The sequence below is a fragment of the Callionymus lyra genome, chromosome 4, assembly GCF_982586985.1.
Source record: "Callionymus lyra chromosome 4, fCalLyr1.hap1.1, whole genome shotgun sequence".
Classification (NCBI taxonomy): domain Eukaryota; kingdom Metazoa; phylum Chordata; class Actinopteri; order Syngnathiformes; family Callionymidae; genus Callionymus; species Callionymus lyra.
Window position 1 is genome coordinate 35,095,233 of NC_141821.1, and position 12,091 is coordinate 35,107,323.

At 40.1% G+C, this 12,091-nt stretch overlaps 1 protein-coding gene across 2 annotated transcripts in view; it reads left to right on the plus strand.

Annotated features, from left to right (window-relative positions):
- The window catches only part of plcb3 (phospholipase C, beta 3 (phosphatidylinositol-specific)), a 29,935-nt gene extending 19,678 nt beyond the window's left edge, over positions 1-10,257 (plus strand). Inside the window, exons 9-34 of one of the 2 annotated variants that reach the window (XM_087789988.1) lie at positions 28-194; positions 280-426; positions 489-646; positions 1,279-1,361; positions 1,445-1,529; positions 2,618-2,765; positions 2,835-2,936; positions 3,451-3,521; positions 3,581-3,677; positions 4,353-4,437; positions 4,518-4,642; positions 4,705-4,859; positions 4,930-5,091; positions 5,173-5,272; positions 5,334-5,438; positions 6,446-6,540; positions 6,641-6,779; positions 7,632-7,679; positions 7,789-7,898; positions 7,963-8,072; positions 8,131-8,290; positions 8,578-8,654; positions 8,726-8,815; positions 9,147-9,204; positions 9,266-9,352; positions 9,435-10,257. In XM_087789988.1, coding sequence (XP_087646114.1) covers positions 28-194; positions 280-426; positions 489-646; positions 1,279-1,361; positions 1,445-1,529; positions 2,618-2,765; positions 2,835-2,936; positions 3,451-3,521; positions 3,581-3,677; positions 4,353-4,437; positions 4,518-4,642; positions 4,705-4,859; positions 4,930-5,091; positions 5,173-5,272; positions 5,334-5,438; positions 6,446-6,540; positions 6,641-6,779; positions 7,632-7,679; positions 7,789-7,898; positions 7,963-8,072; positions 8,131-8,290; positions 8,578-8,654; positions 8,726-8,815; positions 9,147-9,204; positions 9,266-9,352; positions 9,435-9,731 — 3,061 coding nt within the window. In that variant the 3' untranslated portion in view covers positions 9,732-10,257. Of the gene's footprint in view, positions 1-27; positions 195-279; positions 427-488; positions 647-1,278; positions 1,362-1,444; positions 1,530-2,617; positions 2,766-2,834; positions 2,937-3,447; positions 3,522-3,580; positions 3,678-4,352; positions 4,438-4,517; positions 4,643-4,704; positions 4,860-4,929; positions 5,092-5,172; positions 5,273-5,333; positions 5,439-6,445; positions 6,541-6,640; positions 6,780-7,631; positions 7,680-7,788; positions 7,899-7,962; positions 8,073-8,130; positions 8,291-8,577; positions 8,655-8,725; positions 8,816-9,146; positions 9,205-9,265; positions 9,353-9,434 lie in introns of both variants that reach the window. The other variant, XM_087789987.1, reaches the window with a different exon arrangement.
- The last annotated feature ends 1,834 nt before the right edge of the window (positions 10,258-12,091 follow it).

The window sequence follows — 12,091 nt, forward strand, 5'->3', positions numbered from 1 at the left end:
AATGCTAGTGTGTGTGTGTGTCTGCAGTGGTTCTAAAGGGAAGCCGTTCATCTCTTTGGATCAGCTGATGGACTTCATCAACCGTCGACAGAGAGACTCCAGGCTCAACGAGGTCTTGTACCCGCCACTCAAACGAGAGCAGGTTCGCCAGATCATGGAGAAGTACGAGACCAACAGCAGCCAACTGGAGAGAGGTCTCGCTCGCACATATATCCGAATCAATCCTCTGTGAAGGATGGCAGGTGTGACTCCTAGTGTTTGTCATCTTTGTGAACTCAGATCAGATCAGTCTGCAGGCGTTCTGTCGTTACCTGGGAGGAGAAGAAAACGGCATCGTTCCACCGGAGAGACTGGACATTATTGACGACATGAACCAGCCGCTGTCGCACTACTTCGTCAACTCTTCACACAACACTTACCTGACAGGTGAGACGCACACTTGCAACACACAAATGCAGACTTTCACGACCGTTGGTGCGTCCCTGCAGTGGGTCAGCTGACCGGGTTGTCCTCGGTGGAGATGTACCGGCAGGTCCTGCTCACCGGTTGTCGCTGTGTGGAGCTGGACTGTTGGAAAGGTCGACCGCAAGACGAGGAGCCGTACATCACTCACGGCTTCACCATGACGACCGAGATTCCTTTTAAGGTACAAATGCAAATAGTCTCTGGGAGCACTTAATAATGGCCAATCAGCATGATAGAAAATATTGATACGAAAATGTGTTGCAATAATTTGTTTTCATGATACTGTATAAATATTTAACTACGCTATATCAATTTATTTTTCTGGCTTCCCAATCACATTTTATTTTTATGATGGTTCCTTTATGGTTTGTATCTCAATAAAGTGTGTATAAAATAAAATGGTGATTTTCAGTTAAAATTCACCACGGTGTTTGTTCATTTTTGTGCTGCAATTAAAGTTCCGACCACTAGATGACAGGAGTCATTAAGTGATTAGTCTCCTGAAGCTAAAGGGGAAAAAAAGGAAATCCCAGTGATGACTGAGGATGAGAGGATACCATCGAATCCAGCAGCTTTTAAAGCTGATGTTTGGACATATTTTGGTTTAAAAACAATTTAAACCAGTTATGACTTCATCAAGAGTCATGGCGTCTGTAAAATCTGCAACACAAGTGTTGTCGAGTAATACAACAAATATATCCTTGTTACTACAGTATCACAATATATCGTACAGTATCACAATATATCGTACAGTTGCCCCTGTATTAAGATGCATATGTATGAAACCCTAACGTAGTATTTTTTGGAGCACAGGAAGTATTGGAAGCCATTGCAGAAAGCGCCTTCAAGACGTCTCCCTACCCTCTCATCCTGTCCTTCGAGAACCACGTGGACTCGTGAGTTCACTTGTTTAACCATTAGAGAACAAACACGAACACACAGAGGGCTTATGTTGGAGTCGTCTTGTCTGCGCTTTCAGAGCCAAGCAGCAGGCCAAGATGGCAGAGTACTGCAGGACCATCTTTGGAGATGCACTTCTCATCGATCCCTTGGAGAAATACCCGGTAAGATTCAAAGAACTACTTTCTCTTGACTTCTTATTTGATCACTATCTTGTGAAAACATGTGTGTAGCAAACATCTGTCCTGTTCTCGGTTTTTTACGGTTTGTTTGGTTTGTTCACAGAATAAGAGAGTAGGTTGTGAAAGTATTAGTAGTTAGTTAGTTCAGCAGGTCTCTGGTGCTAGAGCGCCTCCTGTTGGATATTTTTGTCACAGTTTGTGGTTGTGAGGAGAAACTATCAGAATTGATGCATGTAATCAGTGCAAATTCTAAGACTTATTAAAATTAACATTTTAAATTTATAAACTTCAAATGTTTTAATTAGAATTGTTTTGAGAGTTGAAAATAATAATTCATATATAGAAAAGATGAATTTGATTATTTTTCTAAATCATTAATTTTTTTTAAATGGAATATTTTCAGTGATCACTGATCGAACTTTCAGCCAATCATGAGACGGATGATCATGTGAATGTTCGATCAAATAACATGTTTGGTATTGTCTGTTTGAACCATTGTACCAAAAGCTTTAAATTTACCTTTTAAAGGAATAAAAAAAGATTTATATATATTATATTTTATAAATATATTTAGATTTTTTTGAATTATAATATCAAAATCCTATGTGTAAAAATCAACAAAAACAAAAACAAATTAAACGAAAACGATAAAATCAATAATTATTCTTATCTTAAACACTGATATCTTTATAGGTCATCATATCAACATGGACTTCAATGCTTTGATTTAGCCAACTAGATATTGGGAGACATTGAATAACCTGGCGGGACAGATTTGGCCCCTGGGCATTGAGTTTTGTGACTTTTATAATGATTAAATACTTTAATAGTTGGCTAAATTTTCTCCTAACAGTGTCATTGTTTATACGTATGCAATTCCTGTTTTGAATCTCATCCAGTAAAATGATTAATTATTGTAAATCACGTTTGTGTGGTGCTTGTTGACATGACATATCAGTTGATATCTGACTAAACTCGTACTGGCAAATCTCTTTTTTTTTTTTTTTTGCAAAATATGTTTAAACACTGACTTGTATTTTCAATGCTCTATGCTCTAATCCCTTCTACAGCTGGTCCCGGGTCAGCTGCTTCCCTCTCCACAGGAGCTGATGGGAAAGATTCTCATCAAAAACAAAAAGAAGCATCACCACCATCGTCCCTCCAGCGGCGGCAGCATCCGGCGCCGGGAGCTTGAAGAGCAGACTCCACCCCACAACGGTGACCTTTGAACCCTCTGACCACACCAGGAGCACAGGCTTGATTTAATCTTTTGATTATCTTGGGCAGACTGCCCTCTGGTGGACGGGGATGGAAGTGTTGTCATGTCAAACGGAGAGGAGAAGCTGGCAGAGAGGATGATGAAAGATTTGGAGCCACGAAAGTCCATCGGTGGGTCTGATGATGATGATGATGATGATGATGATGAAATGAAGGAAAGTTTCTGTAGATGGATTTTGATTTGATAGAATTATATGCAGGAGGAGAAGGGAGACATATTTTCAAGATAGTTTTATGGAAACAACAAACATCTTCTACAGTCAAATAATGTGACTAGACAAACCTGAAGTTAAAAAAAAAGTGTTAGTTGGTGCGACCCTGAGGCAGTATCTCACAGACCGATAAACTCCTTCTCAACCTTGATGGGATGTTTTGTGAAGTGAATGGACGGCTGCACAGTGGAAGTCATCATAAAAATCTTTAAGAATGAAGGAAGTTATAATCTGTGACTTCTGTACTGTCTTTGAGTAAGAGAGTCACTCACTGCTTCCTGATACATATTTGGTATCTTCTGGTAGTTTTTGGTCTGTTTCATTGTACCAGACTCATCTTGGTTTAAAGGCAAATGTAAAAGTTGTGGTCATAATAACAGATGTTATGATGTCACTGCCTTTCTTCAAAGGAGGAGAGGGAGAGAGTGAGGATGAAGAGGAGGAAGAGTCCGTCGCCGAGTTAAAGAAGCCCAACTCGGATGAGGTAAGCGAGTGCTCCGGCTGACTTGACGACTGCTGATTGACAGCTACCTGTCTGCTCAGGGCACGGCGAGCACTGAGGTGAGCGCCACTGAAGAAATGTCCACTCTGGTCAACTACATCGAGCCGGTCAAGTTCAAGAGCTTCGAGGTGGCAGCAAGTAAGTGTTCTCTATGGCCTTCTGTAGAAGTACTGAATAGCAGTGCCTTCAGAATATTGCATGTTTGAATTTAACATGTCGTATGTTAAAACTTAAAATGATTTATTGAAATTTTGTTTTAAGCATTTAATTTTTTTAATAATTTAATTCAATATTTCTTAATTATTTTTTAACATAGTTTGATATTATGATTGCATTAATTAAAAAATACAATTTCTAAATTCAATTGTATTTTTTTATCCATAGACTTTAAAATTAAAATAAAAAATGCTTGAATGGTTTTATAGTGCGACCAGACAGTACCAAAAGAGTACCAAGCTACTGGATCAAACTTTCAGCCAATCATGAGACACGCAGATGATCATGTGACTGTTCCTTTGGTATTGTACGTTGGCACTGTTATACCAACATTTTATATTAAGATTTTATTACATTACATTTAAAAAATAGTATTTTTGAATTATAGGAATTAGTATATCAAACTCTTGGATAAAATGAATAAAAATAAAATTATATTATTTAAAAAACTAAATTAAATTACGGAATTAAACGCAAAAAAACTAAAATTATTTACATTTTTTTTTATCTAAGTTTCAATATTGAAATTGGATCATTGAATATTCTCTACCTAGTTGTGGACCAAGTGTGTGTGTATCTAATAATGTGTGTCCTCAGAGAGGAGGAAGTTCTTCGAGATGTCCTCATTTGTAGAAACTAAAGGGATGGACACGCTGAAGAGTTCTCCAGGGGAGTTTGTCGAGTATCCTCCATGACGTTGTTAATATTTCCATTTCTACGAATGCTGGGGTTGATGGTTAGATTCCTTAGTCCTCTGACCAGGTACAACAAGAACCAGCTGAGCAGGATTTATCCCAAAGGAACCAGAGTGGACAGCTCCAACTACATGCCTCAGCTCTTCTGGAACGTCGGCTGCCAGATGGTGGCGCTGAATTTCCAAACTCTTGGTGAGTGAACGTTATTTCTTCTCCAGCATGTTTTTTTAATCTTCTCTCTCTCGCTGACCCAGACCTGCCCATGCAGCTGAACATGGGCGTGTTCGAGTACAACGGTCACAGCGGCTACTTGCTGAAGCCGGAGTTTATGCGCAGGATCGACAAACACTTTGACCCGTTCACGGAAAACATCGTGGACGGCATCGTCGCCAACACCGTCAAGATCCGGGTGAGAGGCGGGCCGGGCGAGTCGCCCAGCAGATCAGGACAAGTTCGATGTCAACCTTGTTTGGCTTCAGGTCATCTCGGGTCAGTTCCTGACGGACAAGAAAGTGGGCGTTTACGTGGAAGTGGACTTGTTCGGACTTCCTGCCGACACCAAGAGAAAGTACAAAACCAAAACGTCCAACGGGAATTCTCTGGATCCGGTCTGGGATGATGACACGTTTGTGTTCAACATGGTGAGCTGGCCTCAGTGTCTGGTGTTCCACTCCTCCTCCTCCTCCTCCTCCTCCTCCTCCTCACCAACGTCTCGTCTCCAGATCGTCCTCCCAACGCTCGCGTCCCTGAGAATCGCCGTGTTTGAGGAGAACGGGAAGTTCATCGGCCACCGCATCCTTCCTGTGTCCGCCATCCGACCAGGTGAGCGTTGGAACAGGTGGTGTAAGAAAATAAGGATCTGAGCTCTTCTTCTCATCCTCAGGTTTTCACTACATCAACCTGAAGAACGAGCTGAACCAGCCGCTGCTGCTGTCCTCCCTGCTGGTCTACACTGAAGCTCAAGACTACATCCCCAATGAGCACCAGAGTACGATCCGCCTTCTGTCTTGTCTCATGAAACCCTCCGGGGCTCTGACCAGTCAAAAGTCCTCAACTCTTGACCTCAGAGTTCCGAGTGTGTTGTGGACTAGTCTACGTGGTGCAGATCGTTTCTGGATTTGTCTTCTAAACATTCATAGACAGTGTAATGTAATAATAAGGCTTTATAGAAGAAGTGATAATGGGTTGTAATCATGTCAACTAATAATAGGATTTATCGAGGATTTGAAGTGGTGGACATTAAGAGCTGAAAGTTGTTTGTAATTACATTGTAAATTAACCACTAAAATAATTGTTTGATTTGAAAATCCTTTCAAAATGTTATGTGATGTCTAAAATTAAATTGCAATTAGAAGACAGTTTTCCCACTTAACGTCCACCACATATAATACTTCATAAATCTTATTATAAGTTAATATAAATGATTATTAAACAAGCATAACTTCTTTTTTATAGGGTTATACATGCTATATAATGTCTAATGGAAGTTTTTTCCAAATCCTAGATCTTTATATTCAAAGCAAACTAGGCCTGTTGAAATATGAGAAACAGAATCTGTGATTTTGTGCATATACATTTTCTGTGTGGTGATGACAGTATATCATTAAATGTATATAAATTAATTTAATTGATATTAATAAAATTGGTATATAAAATTAGGAAGTTGATCAATTAAATAAAATACATTAAATTAGATCATTTGAGGAATAATACCTCATTAATTTTATATATTTTTTAATGAAATCAAATAAATTCAGGCTCACTTTTTTAAATTGTGTTGATACCAGAGACAATATTGTGCTTTATTTATACTTTAAAGTCAATCTTGCAATGGGGTTGGTTAAATATGAAGTAAAAAAAAAAGGGTCCAAGAAATACTGATTGTTTTGAAAGTTCTATTCATTGGTGATATAAAAATACTTCCACACAGGTGTAGAGATGTTGAGGCTACATTAGAAATGAAATGAAAGCAACAATATGTATTTGTGTGATCAGAGTACGCTGAGATCCTCACCAACCCAACCAAACACGTGAGTCCGCTAGACAAGAGGGAGACTCAACTGGCTGTTCTGATCAAAGACAACTCTGAGGTGAGTCACTCGCTCGTTCATGGTATCGTGGTGTGTGACATTGTGTGTGTGTGTGTGTGTGTGTGTGTGTGTGTGTGTGTGTGTGTGTGTGTGTGTTCAGCATGTCTCCGATCTGCCCGGGGAGGGTGACCCCAGAAAGGAAATAAAGGCTGTACCAGGGGGACACCAGCTGCCACCCCCGTGTAGCAGTCCGCCCTGGTCAGTGGACGATTCCCCTGACTCCCCCCTAGCCATCCCAGGTACACACTTGCATGTTCATCTGGATGTCCACTCTACAGAAATATGTTTTTTCATTGACATGGAAGTCGTTTTGCTTCTTTCAACACAATTTCATTTTGTTTGTATATCTGCTGCTATGGAAGTCTATCAGTGACACCAGAACAGATGTTTAAATGTAACATTTCAAACGTTGATTTTATTTTTTTTATCTTTTGTTTGAATAGATAATGCTGTCTATTAATTAATATTCTCTATTGAAAGGTTTAATTTTTGTTTCCTAATTGAATTTTAAGTGTTTCCAGAAATAACCATTTTCTTTACACATAGTTGAATATTCCAATTCTAACAATACAAAAAAAAAATCAATATTTGTACTTTTTTAAATGCAATGTAAACATGTTGATATATTACTACCACCAGACAATACCGATGACCAATATTGTGCTTCTACATGTCACATGATCGTCTGCACTCTGCATGTTACAATATTGGCTGAAAGTTCTATTAGCTCGGTATTCTTTTAGTAAAGTGTAGCGACACAATAAGAGCAACATTTTTATATGAATTTAAAAGGCTACAGATAAAAAAGATATTGAATTCGGAAAATATAGTTTTAACTACTCAATAAATATTAAATTATTAACCTTTATGTGGAAAAAATAAATGTATTCTATTTGAAATTATTTTATATATAATAATACTGCTTAAAACCTGCTTAAAAAACTGCTAAATGCTTCAGTTAAAAAAAGGGGGTTCCATATTTGAAATGTTAAATTAAACGACTGAATATTCTGACACTGATATACTTCAGTACACTTCACACAGATATTCTTCTGCTTCCCTCATGTGTGTGTTTTTGCATGCGTGTGTAGCTCAGAGCCAGAGTCCAAAGGAGGACCTGATAGAAACAGTTCTGGCTGGTAAGATCATCTCCTCACATTGTCGCTCCATCATCACACAGGCATGAAGACTGTGTGTGTCTGTGTGTGTGTGTGTGTGTGTGTCTGTAAAAAAATGTTTGTGTTGAAGACATTCAAGTGCAGCCTATGGAGGAGCTGAAGCAGCAGAAAGGCTACTTGAAGCTCCTGAAGAAACAAGGCAAAGAAATGAAAGAGCTGAGGAAGAAACACCTAAAGAAGGTTTCTGGACTTCTCTTCTGTGCTCGACTACTCATGTCTGAAGCATGGGGTCTTGTTTCTGCAGGTCTGGAATCTCAGCAAAGAGCAGAAGAACCGAAGCAGTCAGCTTCACTCGGACACTCAGAGGAGGAAGAGTCAGATGGAGAAGAGCCTGCACCGCAGCATCAGGAAGAAGTAAGAAGGAAAGTCGTGTTCTACTCATGTGATGTTGAGCCTGTGTGTGTTGTGCCAGCGAGCCTCAGGAGCAGGTGCAGCGAGAACTCTCGGCTCTGACTCAGGAGATGGAGAAGCAGACGCTGCAGCTCCGAGAGTGGCAGATGAAAGAACTACTGGACCTCAGACACAAACAACACTCGGTGGAGAGAGAGAGACAACACACGCACCTGCAGGAGGTACGCACATACATGCAGGAGGTGCACGCACACACCTGCAGGAGGTACACATACAAACCAGCAGGATGTACCCACACACACACCTGCAGGAGGTACGCACTTACATGCAGGAGGTGCACGCACACACCTGCAGGAGGTACACATACAAACCAGCAGGATGTACCCACACACACACCTGCAGGAGGTACGCACTTACATGCAGGAGGTGCACGCACACACCTGCAGGAGGTACACACAGACAGATGTACACACAGACACACTCACTCTGGTCTCTCTGGTGACTGCAGTTGTTCCAGAAGTTGAAGGAAACGGCTCACGAGTGTCAGGCTGCTCAGCTGAAGAAACTCCGAGACATTTGTGAGAAGTGAGTTTCGACCTGATGACGCGTCACTCTCGCGTCACTCTTTGGTTTTAAACATGACATCATGCTGTCAGGGAGAAGAAGGAGCTGCAGAAGATTCTGGACCGGAAGCGTCAGAACAGCATCAGTGAGGCCAAGAGTCGCGACAAAGACAAAGCAGAGACGTATGAATGTTTAGCTGTTGAGCTTTGATTGTTGTTGTGGTGACACTCACATGTGTGTGACGCTGTGTGTCTGTGCGTGTGTGCGCGTCTGCATCTGTGTGTGTGTGTGTGTATGTGGTTGTGTGTTCGTTGTATCCGGTGTTTGTGTATATATTTGTATCTCCTTATGTCTGGTTGTGTGTGTGCGTATGTTTATGCGTGTGTGTTTGTCTGAGTGTGTGTTTTTTTGTGCATTTGTATCTGCATGTGTGTGTTTGTTTGTGTGTGTGCATCTATGTCTCTGTGTGTGTCATGCGTGCCTCTGTATCTGCTTGTGTGTGTGTGTCCTCAGCGAGCTCAACGACATCAACAGAAAACACATCCAGGACTCGGTGTCACTGATCAGAAGGGTGAGTTTAAATTGTCCCACAGTCCTTGAACGCCTCGTCCGTCAACATGTGTTGCTCTCAGCTGGAGAAAGCTCAGTCCAAACGACAGGAGAAGCTGATGGTGAGACAACGAGAGGTTCTTCAGAAGATTGATGAAGAACTGCCACAGGTGCTGACTTTATCATCATCATCACCTTCATCACATGACCACATCATGTGACCACCTGTTTTTGCTGGCATGACATTTGCAGCTTCACGCTCACCTGGAGTCGGAGCTGGAGATGGAGCATGAGCGCCTCCCGCAGGAGATCCGCGAGCACCTGCAGGCGGAGCTGAATCACAAATCCTCGAGGAAGGACGTCTTCTTCTCCCCCTTGTCCAATCACAGCAGCTCCACCTCCTTATGCTCCACCCCCTCCAACCCCTCCACGCCCACGCACATTTCATGGAGCCGCAGTCTGGACAACAGCACCAACTCTCTGGCCGAGTCCACGTCGTCGTCGGTGACCACGCCGGTGCTGTCCGAGGCCGAGACCTCGCTGAGTTGAACTTTTGTTTTTGAATCAGAGTTTTATTGCTGTGGAGTCGGCACATTGAACTGAGACCACGGAGTCACAAGCGACACTCGTTACACTTTAATTTCTTTCATTTGACTTCCATCTCTTTTAAAGATTGTTCTGTTTTATTTAAATAGAATTAACGTTTTTAATTATTGACCAATTTCGTTCTTCACTTCTCTTGTTTTACTTTTTTCTTTTTTTTTTACTCTTTCCTGTAAAGATGACTTTTTTAATTTTATTTGATTCATTTGTAAAAACGTTGTAGGATTTAAAATAACTTTATGATAAGGTGTTTAGAGGGGGATGTAGGGTTGGTGTCTGGCAACATGAACTTTGTAAGAGTGTCTTTTTCAGTTTAAGTCAAAAACCACTGAAGACTGTAAAACTCCTCCTTCTCCTCTTCTTCTCCTCTCCTCCCTCTCTTCTGTAACTCGCACTATTCATCCCGACAACACTGAGAGGAGGAGTATGTCCAGAACTCTAACAAAGTTTATTAAACTTGATATTTAAATCAGCAACAGAATGTTTGTGTCTCAAAAGGAGAGTATGGCTGCAATGACTGAAGTTGACCAGCAGGTGGTGTGCTTTATCTAGTTGTTCTAAATAATAAGTCTTCTAGTCTCTTTACCGTGTAAAGAGCCACTTGGGACAGAACTCAGTCTGAGCCGCAGATTCAACTTGACAGATAAACGGAGGCTAATAGTCAATATTCGTTTATACAAAAAAAGAAAAGAAACCTAAACATATTCGCAATATTTATTTATTTAGCTAATGTATCTACATAGCATTGGTAAGTTTGAATGCCATTAAAATGTTGCTTTTTTGGAAAGTTCAACTTTATGCTCTCAAAATTTTGGAGGAATCAAATCAAGTTTAGTTTTTTAACGTCTGAGGAGGAAGTGACAACATATGAAGAATCAATTGCTGATACAAAATTAGTAAAATCAAAAGATCCAGAGGCTATATTTATTTTAAATAACCTTTAATAATATTAGTGTACGGAGTCTTTTGGTCCAGCTAGACAGAGCAATGGACGGGGACTCAGAAGAGAGTGCAGGCCAGGTGGAATGATGCAAAGACAAGAAGCAGAGTTGAGGACTTCAGGCTTTCATTGAGGGTTCAGTAAGAAGAGCAAGATTTAAAATGAATCACAGAGAACGTCTTGGACGTTAACAAGAAGAAAAGAAGAAGAGGAAAGTATTTATCTAAAATATACTTCAAGGGCGCCACCGCTTTTTCTCTCCCAAAACCTTTGTGTCAAATAAAACAATATTTAATCTCTAAATATCAGTGGAGGAACTAAGAATACTCATTAACAATCAACTACTTAAACTACTTTCAAAATGTATAGTAAATATAAATGAAATGGGTAAATTTGGTCGTTCTGTAATTTTTCCTCACCAAATTTTTCTCTAAACTGCCAGAGCCACTTCAGATGTGTGGAAGAGCCACAGTGGAGTGTCTGTGTTGAACAAACATTTATATGCACCTTCATATGATAATATTAAAAAGGAAGGGTAAGTATTAATACTTATACATTTATATAATGATTTTCCTTTTTGTTCACAGCTCTGGCACATAATAATTGGCAGGTTATAATCCTTTCAATTGATTTAATTACTATTGTAACTGCTCATTTATGTATATGTTTAGGAAGTCACCTTGAAATGTGTAATGTCGTTCAGTGTCTATTAAATAGATCTTAAACCTCTATTGTATCATCAGTATGTGTCTGTTTGTACAAAACTCTTTTCATTGAAATATAGTGTTTACCATAACCACGCCCACTCTGCTGTGATTGGTGAAACATTGATGTTTGTCATGCAGCGTTATGAATCCAGGAAGTCTCCACCTCCAGGGGTCATGTATAAAGATGGAAGGAGGAGTGAAGCCATTATAACATCATAATGGACTCCGCTCTTGTAACCTCTCATTTGCTGAGATTTCAGACATGTGAGAACTTTATAAAGTAATAAGTTCAAAACATGGTCATGATGAGAGACTTACTGCATCTTGGAGAGGAAGACTTCAACATTTGAAACATGCGAGTCACAAAAGTTTGGTTTTCACACAAGTTAACCTTTAAACTCTTGAAAAAGAGTGAGAAACCCTTTGTAAATCCAGAAAACCCAAATGTATCCTTCTTGTCCATTCCTCAACCATTTCTAAAACAATTCCAATTCCAACATCTGTTTTAAGTAATTTTGCTGATAAACGCTGATCAAATAACCTGCTTTGTAAGTGAACTGGATTAAAACGCATTTTCAATGTTCGCACCAAAAAAAAAAAGTGTGTTGCTCTAAGTATTGTGTGACATTTTCAAGAGGACAAATCAAGTTGAAAAAAAG